Source organism: Pongo abelii, chromosome X, assembly GCF_028885655.2.
Source record: "Pongo abelii isolate AG06213 chromosome X, NHGRI_mPonAbe1-v2.0_pri, whole genome shotgun sequence".
Lineage (NCBI taxonomy): Eukaryota > Metazoa > Chordata > Mammalia > Primates > Hominidae > Pongo > Pongo abelii.
The window spans coordinates 53,371,378-53,383,597 of record NC_072008.2 but is presented as its reverse complement, the minus strand read 5'-3'; the positions used below and the strand labels follow the sequence as shown (position 1 = coordinate 53,383,597).

The following is a 12,220-nucleotide window of genomic DNA, read 5'->3' as shown; positions in this document are numbered from 1 at the left end:
CTGATGAGGGATCAAGGGGACCAGGGGACCTGAGCAGTAGGTCATGCTTGGCTCCTTTCAAAAGCTTAAAGTGCTCAGGCAAGACAGGACACACGTGTGAGAAAAGAACAGGTGGGAAGGGTGAGGCAAGGGTCTAGTGACTTGCTTGTTAGAAATGGGCCTTGAGGGTCAGGTGGCAAGGATATGAGTATAGGATACAGAGTCCAGGTAAGGTTTCCTGGAGGAGGGGTAGAGGAGAAGGAGGTAACAGGGGTGCTTGTTGGGCTTGGAAAGTGGAGGGAAATTCATGAAGGTGGAGGAGAAGTGAGATAGAGAGGGCAACAGACCCCAAGGTGGTGAGCACGAGGGTTTATGTGAGGACTAAGCATAGCAATTTTTAGGGCAGGGAGGTCTCTTGGTGCCCTGAGAACAGAGCCCTCTGAAAAGTTAAATAAAGCATAGATTAATAATTATTAGTTAATTAAGAATCTCTAAGGGTGGGGCCCAGGAATCTGCATTCTTAAATTCCCCAGGGCATTCTAATGAGCAGTCAGTGTTAGGAACCCCAACTGTCTTAGGGCTTGGAGAAGGAGAGCCCAGCCCATGTTAGGTTCCTTTGCCCCAAAAGCTTGGAGGGTAAGAAGGTAGGTGGGACAAGGTTCCATCTGGTGGGGGAACCCCTCAGTGGGCCCAGCTGAGGAGTTTGTTCTTCATCCTGTGTCCTGGTAGGGTATTCTGGAACAGGTGGAGGCCTACCAGGCTGAGGCTCGTGAGGCCCTGGCCTCACTGCCCTCCAGTCCGGGGCTACTGCAGTCCCTGTTGGAGAGGGGGCGGCAGCTGGGGGTGGAGGTGCCTGAGGCCCAGCAGCTCCAGCGGCAGGTGGAACAGGCGCGATGGCTGGATGAGGTGAAACGCACACTGGCCCCCTCAGCCCGAAGGGGCACCTTGGCTGTCATGCGAGGACTGTTGGTCGCGGGTGCCAGTGTAGCCCCTAGCCCTGCTGTGGATAAAGCCCAGGCTGAGCTGCAGGAGCTGCTGACCATTGCTGAACGCTGGGAGGAGAAAGCCCACCTCTGCCTGGAGGCCAGGTAGGTCCAGCTGCTGCTTCCCTTCCCTGCCCTACTCCAAACATCAAAGTTGAATGGAGACCCAGAAGATGATGCCCATGGGTGGCCTTAGGTATCACGCTCCTGTGTTACTGTATTGACTCTCCCCTCTTTTGTTGTCTATCTTGTCGTTTTTTTAAAAAAAACTCTGTATACTTAAAGGCAGAGAGAGGCTGATGGAGAAGCAGAAATGGACAGATAGAGATTATCTAGAAGACTAGCCCTACAGGCTAATGTGCGCATACCCAGAAGCACAAGTGACAGGCAGATGGGCAGATGTTGGTAGAAAGACCCCACACAGGGCAGTTGACAAACTGCAGCAACAGATTACACAATACAGGTTGTATATGTAGGCATTGCCAGCAGGCCAGCAGACTGGCAGACAAACAGAGGTGCAAGAGCTGTGGCAGAAGGGATGAAGTTGGGTGCATGCAGTCTTGGGGAAGCAGGGACTGGCAGCTACCCTTAGGTGGAATACAAGCAAGTAGGCCCAAGTGACGGCAGGAATAACAGACACTCAAGGGGCCCATGCAGATATATCTGGTGGTCAGGCTGGGCTTCTGGTCAGGCAGACCACATCAGACTGAGCGTTCTTTTTTTCCTTACCTTTAGGCAGAAGCATCCACCAGCCACACTTGAGGCCATAATCCGTGAAGCAGAAAACATCCCCGTTCACCTGCCCAACATCCAGGCTCTCAAGGAGGCTCTTGCTAAGGCCCGGGCCTGGATTGCTGATGTTGATGAGATCCAAGTGAGGACCCTGCCACTCCCACCCCAGGCCTTCAGTCCAGCTGGGAAGAGATGGCATATACACTGGGATGTGCTGGGTTGCTGGGATGGGTTGGGTTGGCTGGAGAGAGGAAGGGGTCATGGCATGTAGTCAGGAGGCAAAATTTGCCTGATGAGCAGGGTGAGAAGAAGAGTGTGAGGCTGGCCTGAAGGAAGAGAGGGCACTGGTTAGGATGAGATTGGTGGGCCAGGGAGGCAGGTGGTATGGGACTGAGCAGGGCAGGGGCATGGAGGAGAGGAGAAGAGGCAAACCACAACAGAAGGCTGAGTAGATACTTGGAGCTGAGCCAGTCAGTAGGTGCCGGTGTTGTGGGAGAGAGCCAAGTGGTTGTTCCTTAGGATGACACTTATTTTTTTAATCCCTCAAGACTGAGCCCAGTTCATCTTTCCACCTCAGGGCCAGGCACAGAGTAAGCATCAGTAGCATTGCCAAGTTGAACTGAGCTGTCTTTCGCCCTTGTCCTTAGAATGGTGACCACTACCCCTGCCTGGATGACTTGGAGGGCCTAGTAGCTGTGGGCCGGGACCTACCTGTGGGGCTGGAGGAGCTGAGACAGCTAGAGCTACAGGTACTGACAGCGCACTCCTGGAGGGAGAAGGCCTCCAAGACCTTCCTCAAGAAAAATTCTTGCTACACGCTGCTGGAGGTGAGGCCTGGGACCTTGACCTACAGCGTCTCTTAAACGCCTGCCCTGGCTTCTATGAGATGGCTCATGGGATAACATGGGTTTTGTGGGGGCACCAGGGAGGGAAGGAGAGTGCGGGGGATGTAAGGGAAGCCCAGTCATTCCCTCTCTTGTCTGCCTGCCTCAGGTTCTCTGCCCATGTGCAGACGCCGGCTCAGACAGCACCAAGCGCAGCCGGTGGATGGAGAAGGAGCTGGGGTTGTACAAATCTGACACAGAGCTGCTGGGGCTGTCTGCGCAGGACCTCAGGGACCCAGGCTCTGTGGTAAGGAGCTTAGACACAGATGGGGAGAAGGGCTTGGTGATGATAGAGTGTCTGAGCTGGGTGGCCATGAGCAGACCGCTTGTCCCCTGAGCCTCAGTTCTCCTGGTTTGGGAGTGGGGGTGTTAAGGTGGGGCCCAGAGAAGGGAAGGGGTAGGCTGCTGACCCACTTTGCTCCTGTCCTGGGTGTGGCAGATCGTGGCCTTCAAGGAGGGGGAACAGAAGGAGAAGGAGGGTATCCTGCAGCTGCGTCGCACCAATTCGGCCAAGCCCAGTCCACTGGCATCATCGACCACGGCCTCCTCTACAACCTCTATCTGTGTGTGTGGGCAGGTGCTGGCTGGGGCGGGAGCTCTGCAGTGTGACCTGTGTCAGGACTGGTTCCATGGGCGGTGTGTGTCAGTGCCTCGCCTCCTCAGCTCTCCGAGGCCCAATCCCACCTCATCCCCACTGCTGGCCTGGTGGGAATGGGACACCAAATTCCTGTGTCCACTGTGTATGCGCTCAAGGCGCCCGCGCCTGGAGACCATCCTGGCACTGCTGGTAGCCCTGCAGAGACTGCCTGTGCGGCTGCCCGAGGGCGAGGCCCTGCAGTGCCTCACAGAGAGGGCCATCAGCTGGCAAGGCCGCGCCAGGCAGGCTCTCGCCTCTGAAGATGTGACTGCTTTGTTGGGACGGCTGGCTGAGCTCCGCCAACGGCTACAGGCTGAACCTAGACCTGAGGAGCCTCGTAACTACCCTGCAGCCCCGGCTTCTGACCCCCTCAGAGAGGGCAGTGGCAAGGATATGCCTAAGGTGAGCTACTCAGCCCAGCTGTTGTCCTCAGATTCTTGTCTCCTAGCCCCTACCCCAGTTTAGGCTCGGCCCTGCCCCTTGTTCTCCAATTTTCAGTTTTCTTTGGAGCAGCCTTCCTACTCCATTCTGCATCTGTCCAGATTCCTAGACCTCTGCTCCCTGCTGGCAGCCTATGTCTTCCCTCCTCCTCCAGAAGGCAGAGGGTCTCAAGTTTGGGGTTGGCGGAGGAGGAATAGGGCCTGGTTCTTCAGTTCAGTTGCCCCTACCTATTCTTGCTCTCCTCCGCAGGTCCAGGGCTTATTGGAGAATGGAGACAGTGTGACCAGTCCTGAGAAGGTAGCCCCGGAGGAGGGCTCAGGTAAGAGAGGTAGGTCTAGGTGTGGTGTGGGTAGGCTGTTGACTGCCCATCACCAGAGTGACCCATGTAGTCCTCAGCTCTCTTGTAGTGGTGGGGATAAGACCAAGGGCAGCCTCTAATGCCGCTTGTTCCTGCAACCTCCTAGATCTGGAGCTGCTGTCCTCGCTGTTGCCACAGTTGACTGGCCCTGTGTTGGAACTGCCTGAGGCAACCCGGGCCCCCTTGGAGGAGCTCATGATGGAGGGGGACCTGCTCGAGGTGACCCTGGATGAGAACCACAGCATCTGGCAGCTGCTGCAGGCTGGACAGCCCCCAGACCTGGAGAAGATCCGCACACTTCTGGAGGTGAGGAGAGGGGTCATGGGCCGGGCCAGGAGGTCAGGCCGAGTAGGGAGCCCAGGCCTGACCACTGGCCCACAACCTGTCTTTCTGCCTATCTGTAATCACAGCTGGAGAAGGCAGAGCGTCACGGGAGTCGGGCTCGGGGCCGGGCCCTGGAGAGGCGGCGGCGGCGGAAGGTGGATCGGGGTGGGGAGGGCGATGACCCAGCCCGAGAGGAGCTAGAGCCAAAGAGGGTACGGAGCTCAGGGCCAGAGGCTGAGGAGGTCCAGGAGGAGGAAGAGCTGGAGGAGGAGACTGGGGGTGAGGGCCCCCCTGCACCCATCCCCACCACTGGCAGCCCCAGCACCCAGGAGAACCAGAATGGCTTGGAACCGGCGGAAGGGACCACTTCAGGCCCCTCGGCCCCTTTCTCCACTCTGACTCCCCGGCTGCATCTGCCCTGCCCACAGCAGCCGCCTCAGCAACAGTTGTGACAGTGGCTGAGCCTAGCACAGACCCTGACAGAGACCCCCCTCGGCCTCAAGGATCCTCTTTCTGACCATCAAGCCTCCTTCTTGGGGGGTGGGCGGGTAGGGGGGTGGCCATCCCTGCTACCCGCCCACCCCTGAGTCCCTTGACTTTTGTATTCTGACTCCAAGGTATTGTTCAGACCTCAGCTCCTGGGGGCCGGCCCCTGGAGTCTTCCCTCCCTGGTAGCCTCTAACCAGCATTCCCAGACACCTGAGGCAGATAGATGGATGGGCTGGTGGGCAGCGGGGTGGCTGGGGCTGGGCCATCACCATTCCAGAGACAAGGCCAGTGTATATGCAAACTGGGGGACTCTCCTCCCTTCTCTCCCCAGTTCTGGTCCTGGCCAGGCCATGCTACACTAACCCCTGCCCCCACTCTCCTCCCCTCTTTTCCTTCCTTCCTACCCCCTTCTCCCTCTCCCTCCCCTGACTGTTCCACCCAGGAGGAGGAAACTTCACATAGCCGTGCTCACAGTTTTTTATTTTAAAGGAATTTGGCTGGGGAGCTGAACAGGGCTCCCTGTGATCTGAAGAAAGCTTTTGGTGCTTGTCCTCACAACCACCTCAGTCCTCCCTCCCTGTCCTCCCCTGTCTCCTTTCCTCCTCCTGGGTTCATGTTGTAATAAAAGAAGATTGTTGGTGTGTAATTAATTTGTTCAAAAGAAAAAAAAAGCAAAACAAGAAACTTGGTTCCAACTGAAGCCTATTTTAATTTTATTTTATTATTTTCCTCTTGTTAGAAATAAAACCCTTAGAAACATTTTTTGGAAACATGTTTCTGAAGTGCATTTCTCTTAGACGGGGAAGACAGTGCTTCCATCACCAGTCAGTGGAGCAGCTGTAGTGCTGGCAGGAGCACTAGGGCTGAAGCCAGGGAGCTCTGGGTTCTGAAATCAAGTTCCACCAGCTTCTTAACCTTGGGCAAGACATTCTGATCCTCCCCCGACTCTAACCCCAAGCCACTTTCCCTCAAGTCCAAACAGATGGGCTCGGGCCCCCTTACCCAAACTCCTACACTACAGCCTCCCCCAGTTGATGCCCTCCAGTTTATCCTCCTCAAGCTCCCAAAGGGATTTTTTTTAATGGCTTTATTGAGATATAATTTACATACCATAAAATTCACTTGTTTGAAATGTACAATTCAGTGATTTGGGGGGTTTCTAAAGTGTAGATCTGATTATATACTGCTTAAAACCTTCCATGATGCTTTATTGCCCTTAAGATTATACATAGAATCTCATTGTTTCTAGAATGTTTTCCTGTCTAACCCATATACTGCATAATTCCCTGATTTTTCTCCACAGGTTATGCCCCTGATGAATGGGGACTAAAGCTCAGATGTGTGGTCATTTGCAACCCCTGAGTTCACTTTTTTAAGACAGCTTATTGAGATATAATGTACATACCATACAGTCACCCACTTAAAAGTATACAATTAAATAGCTTTTAGTATATTCAGAGTTGTGCAGCCATCATTCCAAAAAAAAAAAATTTTAGAACATTTTCATCACTGCAGAAAGAAACTCCATATCCCTTAGGCATCCTTTACCCCTCATCCCATTTGCCTATTCTGGACATTTTACGTAAATGGAATCGTATAATATGTGATCCTTTGTGTCTAGCTTCTTTCACTTAGCAAAGTGGTTTCAAGCCCATTAATGGTCCCATAGTAGTTGGAAAGATCTCCCTTCTGAGTCCCAAAGTCTTTAAGATGAGGGTGCTGGACTAAATCAGGGACCATCAACAGATTGTTTACATGTTTTTGTGGGTGTTTGCATGCATGTGTTTTTCTGACAAGAAGACTAACGAGCTTGTATCAGATTCATAAAGGGATCCTTGACCCTCCAAAGGCTAAGAACCATTCTTTGTGGTCTTGAGTGTTCTGTGTTTGGAGTCTGCCCATGATATGAGGATACAAAGGAGGAAGCAAGAGCATGGAAGCCCTAAGCCAGTCAGCTTCCTATCATGCCTGCCTCAAGGGCTTTCCATCCTCTCAAGGGGCTATGAGGAGGCTAAAGGCTGGTCCTGATCCCTAGCCCAGGAGCTTAGCACACTGCCACTCTTATTTTTGCTTTCTCATCTGAAATCATGGGTTTCATTCCCCCTTCCCAATATTTGCAGTTGATAGGAACCTCGTGGTAAATAAGAAAGCCCGCCCTCTTCTGGCAGCTTTGATTGGTGGGAAGGTCTGGCTCAACCCTGCTTCATCTAGTCTTCCAGTTGGGACCCTAGGCTATACAAGTAAGGAGAGAGACAGGAGTCCGTGGACAACCCTGTCAGGTCCAGTTTGACCCCAGGTCTCAGTCCAGGGGAAAAGGCTGACCTTTTCCCCTGGAATTGATCATGAAAAGGGGGTTGGAGGAGCTGACAGGAGAGATGAGTGTGAGAGCTGGGATGGGCAGGAAGGGGCTCAATCACAGCACTTAACTACCACTCCCAAGGCAGTCAGCCACAGGAAGAAGTGTCCAGACAGGAGAGGAAGAGATGGTGCCTACAACCTGAAGCAACTCCCAGGTTAGAGAACTGCTTGGCCCAGGACAGGGGCCTCCCTGGTATAGGCCCATCCTTCACCAGTTTTCAGATAGCCTTTACCATGTTGGCACGTCCGTGTCCTATACCTCACACACTCCTTCACGGCAGACATGCATTCCATGAACTCTGCAGGAGAGGCCCTGGCCATCATACTGCAAGACCCAGATCAAATCTAACCTCTTCCAGAGAGCTTTCTCTGGTTCCAAATCTGCCCTCTTTCCCAGATACTCCCCTAGAAAGGGAGGGGGACTGGCTCAGGGGACACCCTCCCCCTCAGATAAGGGCCTGGGGAGAATGAGGTCAGGGAAGCAGTGGGTATCTTCTCACCTCAAAGTCATTTTCTATTATAGAGATATCACCTAGCTTCCGAGTCCTCCCAAATGTTGCCACATCCCTCGATGGCTCCTGAATCTGCAGGTGACAAGGGGATGGGAAGAGACATCACTTCTATTAAGGACTTTACCCAAACTCTTCCTTCAGGCCCAACTGAACCCTTCTTCCCCTTCTCCTTAGTGCCTCCACCTGTGCCTTACATGGTGTCTGAAACACTCTAAGATTAATAGGTCTGTCTCTCCTCTCACCCCCAAGCTCTGGAGCTTCTGGAGGGAAGGCAAGGCCCAGGCCTCAGTCTGTCTCCACTTCCAGGCCAAGGGCCCGCAATCTAGTTTCAGAAGGAGGTAGGAGCATCAGTTGGAGCTCCACACTGTGCATATGACTCTGTTTCCTTTGCACTGCAGAGTCCAGTGGTACGGGATACCACCCCTTGGGAGTGGCGCCTGGGGTCTGAGGTACATGGTCAGTGGGTCCTTGAAGGGGCAGACACTAACCATGCTTCCCAGAAGACCTGAAATTGTGATGGGAGAAGAGGGGTTAGGAAGCAGAGGAACAGGGTTCTTGCCCCTGGGCATTCACATGAAAGGAAGGGGAACAGCCCCTTGTGAACCTCCACCTGGGTGCTCAGCTCTATGTGAGATATTTCACAAAGTCCCCAACAGACACAGGAAACAGACCCCTAGGAAAACAGGCCTCACCTAGGCATATCAGCCTGGCAGAGCTGGGATTTTCACCAAATATCTGTGACCCTAAGGCCTGTGCTAGACAGAAGGGGTCCAAAGTAATCAATCAGCCTGCCATCCGGAAATAGTTCACAGTGGGAGCTCAGTGTTGATCTCTGCTGTTGGTAGGTTGGGAATTCAGCAGTGCTAGGGCCACAGTGGCCTTGGTAGGTTAGAAGTTCATATTGCCGAGGTACATAACCTCCACGCCTATCTATCTATTGGTTATATATTTGCTACATAAAACAAATTACCTCAAAAACAGTGGCTTAAAACAACATTTTATCTCACAGTCCCTGTGGTTAGGAATCTGGGCACAACTTAGCTGAGTTTCTATTTCAGGGTCTCACAGCCAGCAAGGTGTGAGCTGGGGCTACAGTCATCTCAAGGCTTGACTGGGGAAAGATCTGCTTTCAAGCTGACTCATGTGGCTGGCTGTTGGCTGGGGGTCACTCTCAGGTTCCTTGCCATGTGCACCCTTTCATAGGGTGGCTCACAATATGGCAGCTTGCTTCATCACAGCAATCAAGTAAGATGAGCTAGAGATAGAAGGAGAGTGCCCACATGCCAGACAGAACTCATAGTCTTTATAACTTAATTTCAGATGTGACATCCCATCACTTTTGCAATATTCTATTCGTTAGAAGTCAGTCAGTTACTGCTGGGCACAGTGGCTCACGCCTGTAATCCCAGCACTTTGGGAGGCCGAGACGGGCGGATCACCTGAGGTCAGGAGTTCGAGACCAACCTGACCAACATGGAGAAACCCCCATCTCTACTAAAAGTACAAAATTAGCTGGGTGTCGTCGCGCATGCCTGTAATTCCAGCTACTCAGGAGGCTGAGGCAGGAGAATTGCTTGAACCCGGGAGGCAGATGTTGCGGTGAGCCAAGATCGTGCTCCAGTCTGGGCAACAAGCGCAAACTCCGTCTCAAAAAAAAAAAAAAAAAAAAAAAGTCAGTTACTAGGTCCAGGCCACACTCAATGGGAGGGGATTACACAAAGGTGTGAATACCAGGAGGCGGGGGGTCATTGGGGGTCATCTTGGAGACTGACTACTATAGTTTTTCCACTGGTCCTGGTGATTCATGTTGCTTCCACATGCAAAATACATTCACCACTTCCCAAAGTCTCTAAAAAAGTCTCATCCAATTATAGCATTGCCCCAAAATCCAGAACATCTAAATCAGGTCCATATATGAAAGAGGCTCTTTGAGTATGGCTTCTTAACTACTATTTTTCTCCATCTTTAGATTTGTGAGACAATTTTTTTTTGTAAAAAATTATTTTTTGGCTGGGTGCGGTGGCTCACGCCTGTAATCCCAGCACTTTGGGAGGCCGAGGCGGGCGAATCATGCGGTCAGGAGATAGAGACCATCCTGGCTAACACGGTGAAACCCTGTCTCTACTAAAAATACAGAAAATTAGCCGGGAGTGGTGGCGGGTGCCTGGAGGCTGAGGCAGGAGAATCGCTTGAACCTGGGAGACGGAGCTTGCAGTGAGCCGAGATCATGCCACCGCACTCCAGCCTGGGCTACAGAGCGAGACTCCGTCTCAAAAAAAAAAAAAAAAAGAAGAAAATTATTTTTTATTTTTATTTTGTTTGTTATAGAGACGAGATCTTACTGTATTGCCCAGACTGTTCTCAAACTCCTGGGCTCAAACTATCCTTCCACCTTGGCCTCCTAAAGTGCTGGGATTACAGGCGTGAGCCACCGTGCCTGGCTGATTTGTGAGACTTAAGAGGCAAGTTATCTGTCCCCAACACACCCAAGGTACAGTGGTGGAATAGCCATAGGACAACAACTACAGACATTCTGGTTCAAAAAGAAGGGAAATGGGAGACATAAAGGAGTTACTGGTCTATAACAACTCTGAAATCCAGCTGGGAAAATGGAAGTTTCTTGATTAGATGTCAAAGCCTGGGAATAATATTCTAAGGCTCTGCCCTCTGACCTCTTGGTTTTACCCTCTGTGCCTGCCTTTTTCATGAAAGGCAGCACATGTTTGCAGCTGAACAGTTTCCCCAGTTTGCTTCCTGCCAGTAGAATTTTGGGGGTCCCGTGGCTTTGTTTCATTTTGTCCTGTCTGTAATCAGCTGCCACCAAGAAATAGTTCCACGGGGGGCTTGGGTTACTGTTCTGTTGGCAGGTTGGGCACTCAGCAGTGGCTTATAGCCAGATTGGTCTTGGTGGAAGTCCATATTGTGGAGTCCATGCATAACCTCCATGCCTGCCACCATGGCCATTTTGTTCAGGAATCCATTGGGCAAAGAAAAGGGTGACAGATAAGAGGCTGACTGACATCACAGAACAGGACACCTACCTGTCTACTTGACTGAGCTCCTCTTCTGCAGTGGACTCTCTCTGGTGCTTATTTATGTGGGACATGAATATCTCTGCCCATTCCAAGAGGGACAGCCATATGCTCTTCCTCAGACCTTGTCAATAATATTTCAGTCCTGTTATTTCCAAGTCCTTCACCATTTAGCCGAATCATTAACATCTACTCATGAAACAGTGGAAACCTATCTATACCTCTGACCAGCTATGTGACCAGGCAGTTGTTCTACTGGGAGAATTTCCCTTCTCACTGTCCTTCAGGATCAATCCTAAGTAGGGCTGTAACACTACAGCTAGCTACTTCAGCAGGGCCAGCATATCATGCAGGGCTATGTATAAACCAAGCTGGAATAGAATATTGTATCCCTTAATCACCTGGTCACAGGGAATTCCCCATGAGACTTCAGGTGTGGGTGAGAGAGGGATGGCAGTACAGCAGTTGGGAGTATGATTCACTTGCTCAGGCAGCTTATTCATCATCTAGGCCTGCTTGTATAACTCTATTCTATTCGGTGGTGGAGTGCTACTTCACATAGATAACTTCATGGCTTGATGAGACAGTTAACACACAACTCACCATGGGGAGCTCAGCTTGCCTGGGTCACTTGGAGTCCTATGCTCAGCCATTCATTCACAAAATAGACCCACTTTTCCATTTTTATTTTTCTCTGCTCCTGGGACTTCTGTTATCACGATATTGCCACCTCCAATTTTATCCCCCATTTCTTGAGTCTTTAACGTGCTCTTCAGCTGTAGTCCTCCTCCCCTTTATGCCATCTGTACTGTGTAGATTCCAATAGTATATCCAAGAACTGGAGAAATCACCACAGGATTTCTTCTGGGCCCAGTGTAAGAAAGACTCAGATCAAAACTTCATGTATAACCCCATCCCACTCTGACTGATGGGCCGCAGTGGCAATCTGGATCACCAGAGATTAACATTAATTCAGAACCAATATCCAGTCTATTTCAAAGGCCTGGATATTTCCCTGTCCCCAGTGTACAATGACTGTGGCTGCAGGTCTTTGTGAGGAAAGCAAGGAGGGAGATTTTGCCATACACACTTGTGAAAAGTGTAGCAAGGTCCTTCTTCAGATGGACCCTCCCCTTCATTCAAGGGCCTCTGGTCTACGAACTGGGGAGGAGGCTGGGATGCCACATTTTTGAGGACAAGATCAGGCCTCCGTTTTCCAGAGTAGAAGATTATTGGGGTTCTATAACAACTAGGACTTTATCAGGCTACCTATTTTGGTCCTAGGGAAACTATCCTTAATTATCCACTGTTATACAGACCTCCACAGGTCAAACCTGATTATTGCTATGGCTCTGCTATCCATTATAAGAACCAGACCCAACTTCTCTTTGGAGATGAACCTGTTACCTCCATTGAAATCAGGGAGCCCATTCATGATTTCTCACCATGACCCTCACCTGCAGAAATAAATCACTGCAATGCTTTATAATA

General features: G+C 51.3%; 1 protein-coding gene across 10 annotated transcripts in view; it reads left to right on the top strand.

The window, feature by feature from the left end:
• KDM5C (lysine demethylase 5C) overlaps positions 1-9,386 on the top strand; it is a 36,965-nt gene extending 27,579 nt beyond the window's left edge. For 4 of the 10 annotated variants that reach the window (XM_063720989.1, XM_063720988.1, XM_063720993.1 and 1 more), the window contains 8 exons: positions 709-1,067; positions 1,698-1,836; positions 2,342-2,521; positions 2,688-2,825; positions 3,018-3,617; positions 3,906-3,984; positions 4,121-4,320; positions 4,425-5,597. In XM_063720989.1, the coding sequence (XP_063577059.1) occupies positions 709-1,067; positions 1,698-1,836; positions 2,342-2,521; positions 2,688-2,825; positions 3,018-3,617; positions 3,906-3,984; positions 4,121-4,320; positions 4,425-4,790 (2,061 nt within the window). In that variant the 3' untranslated portion in view covers positions 4,791-5,597. 10 annotated transcript variants of the gene reach the window in all.
• Positions 9,387-12,220: the final 2,834 nt, after the last annotated feature.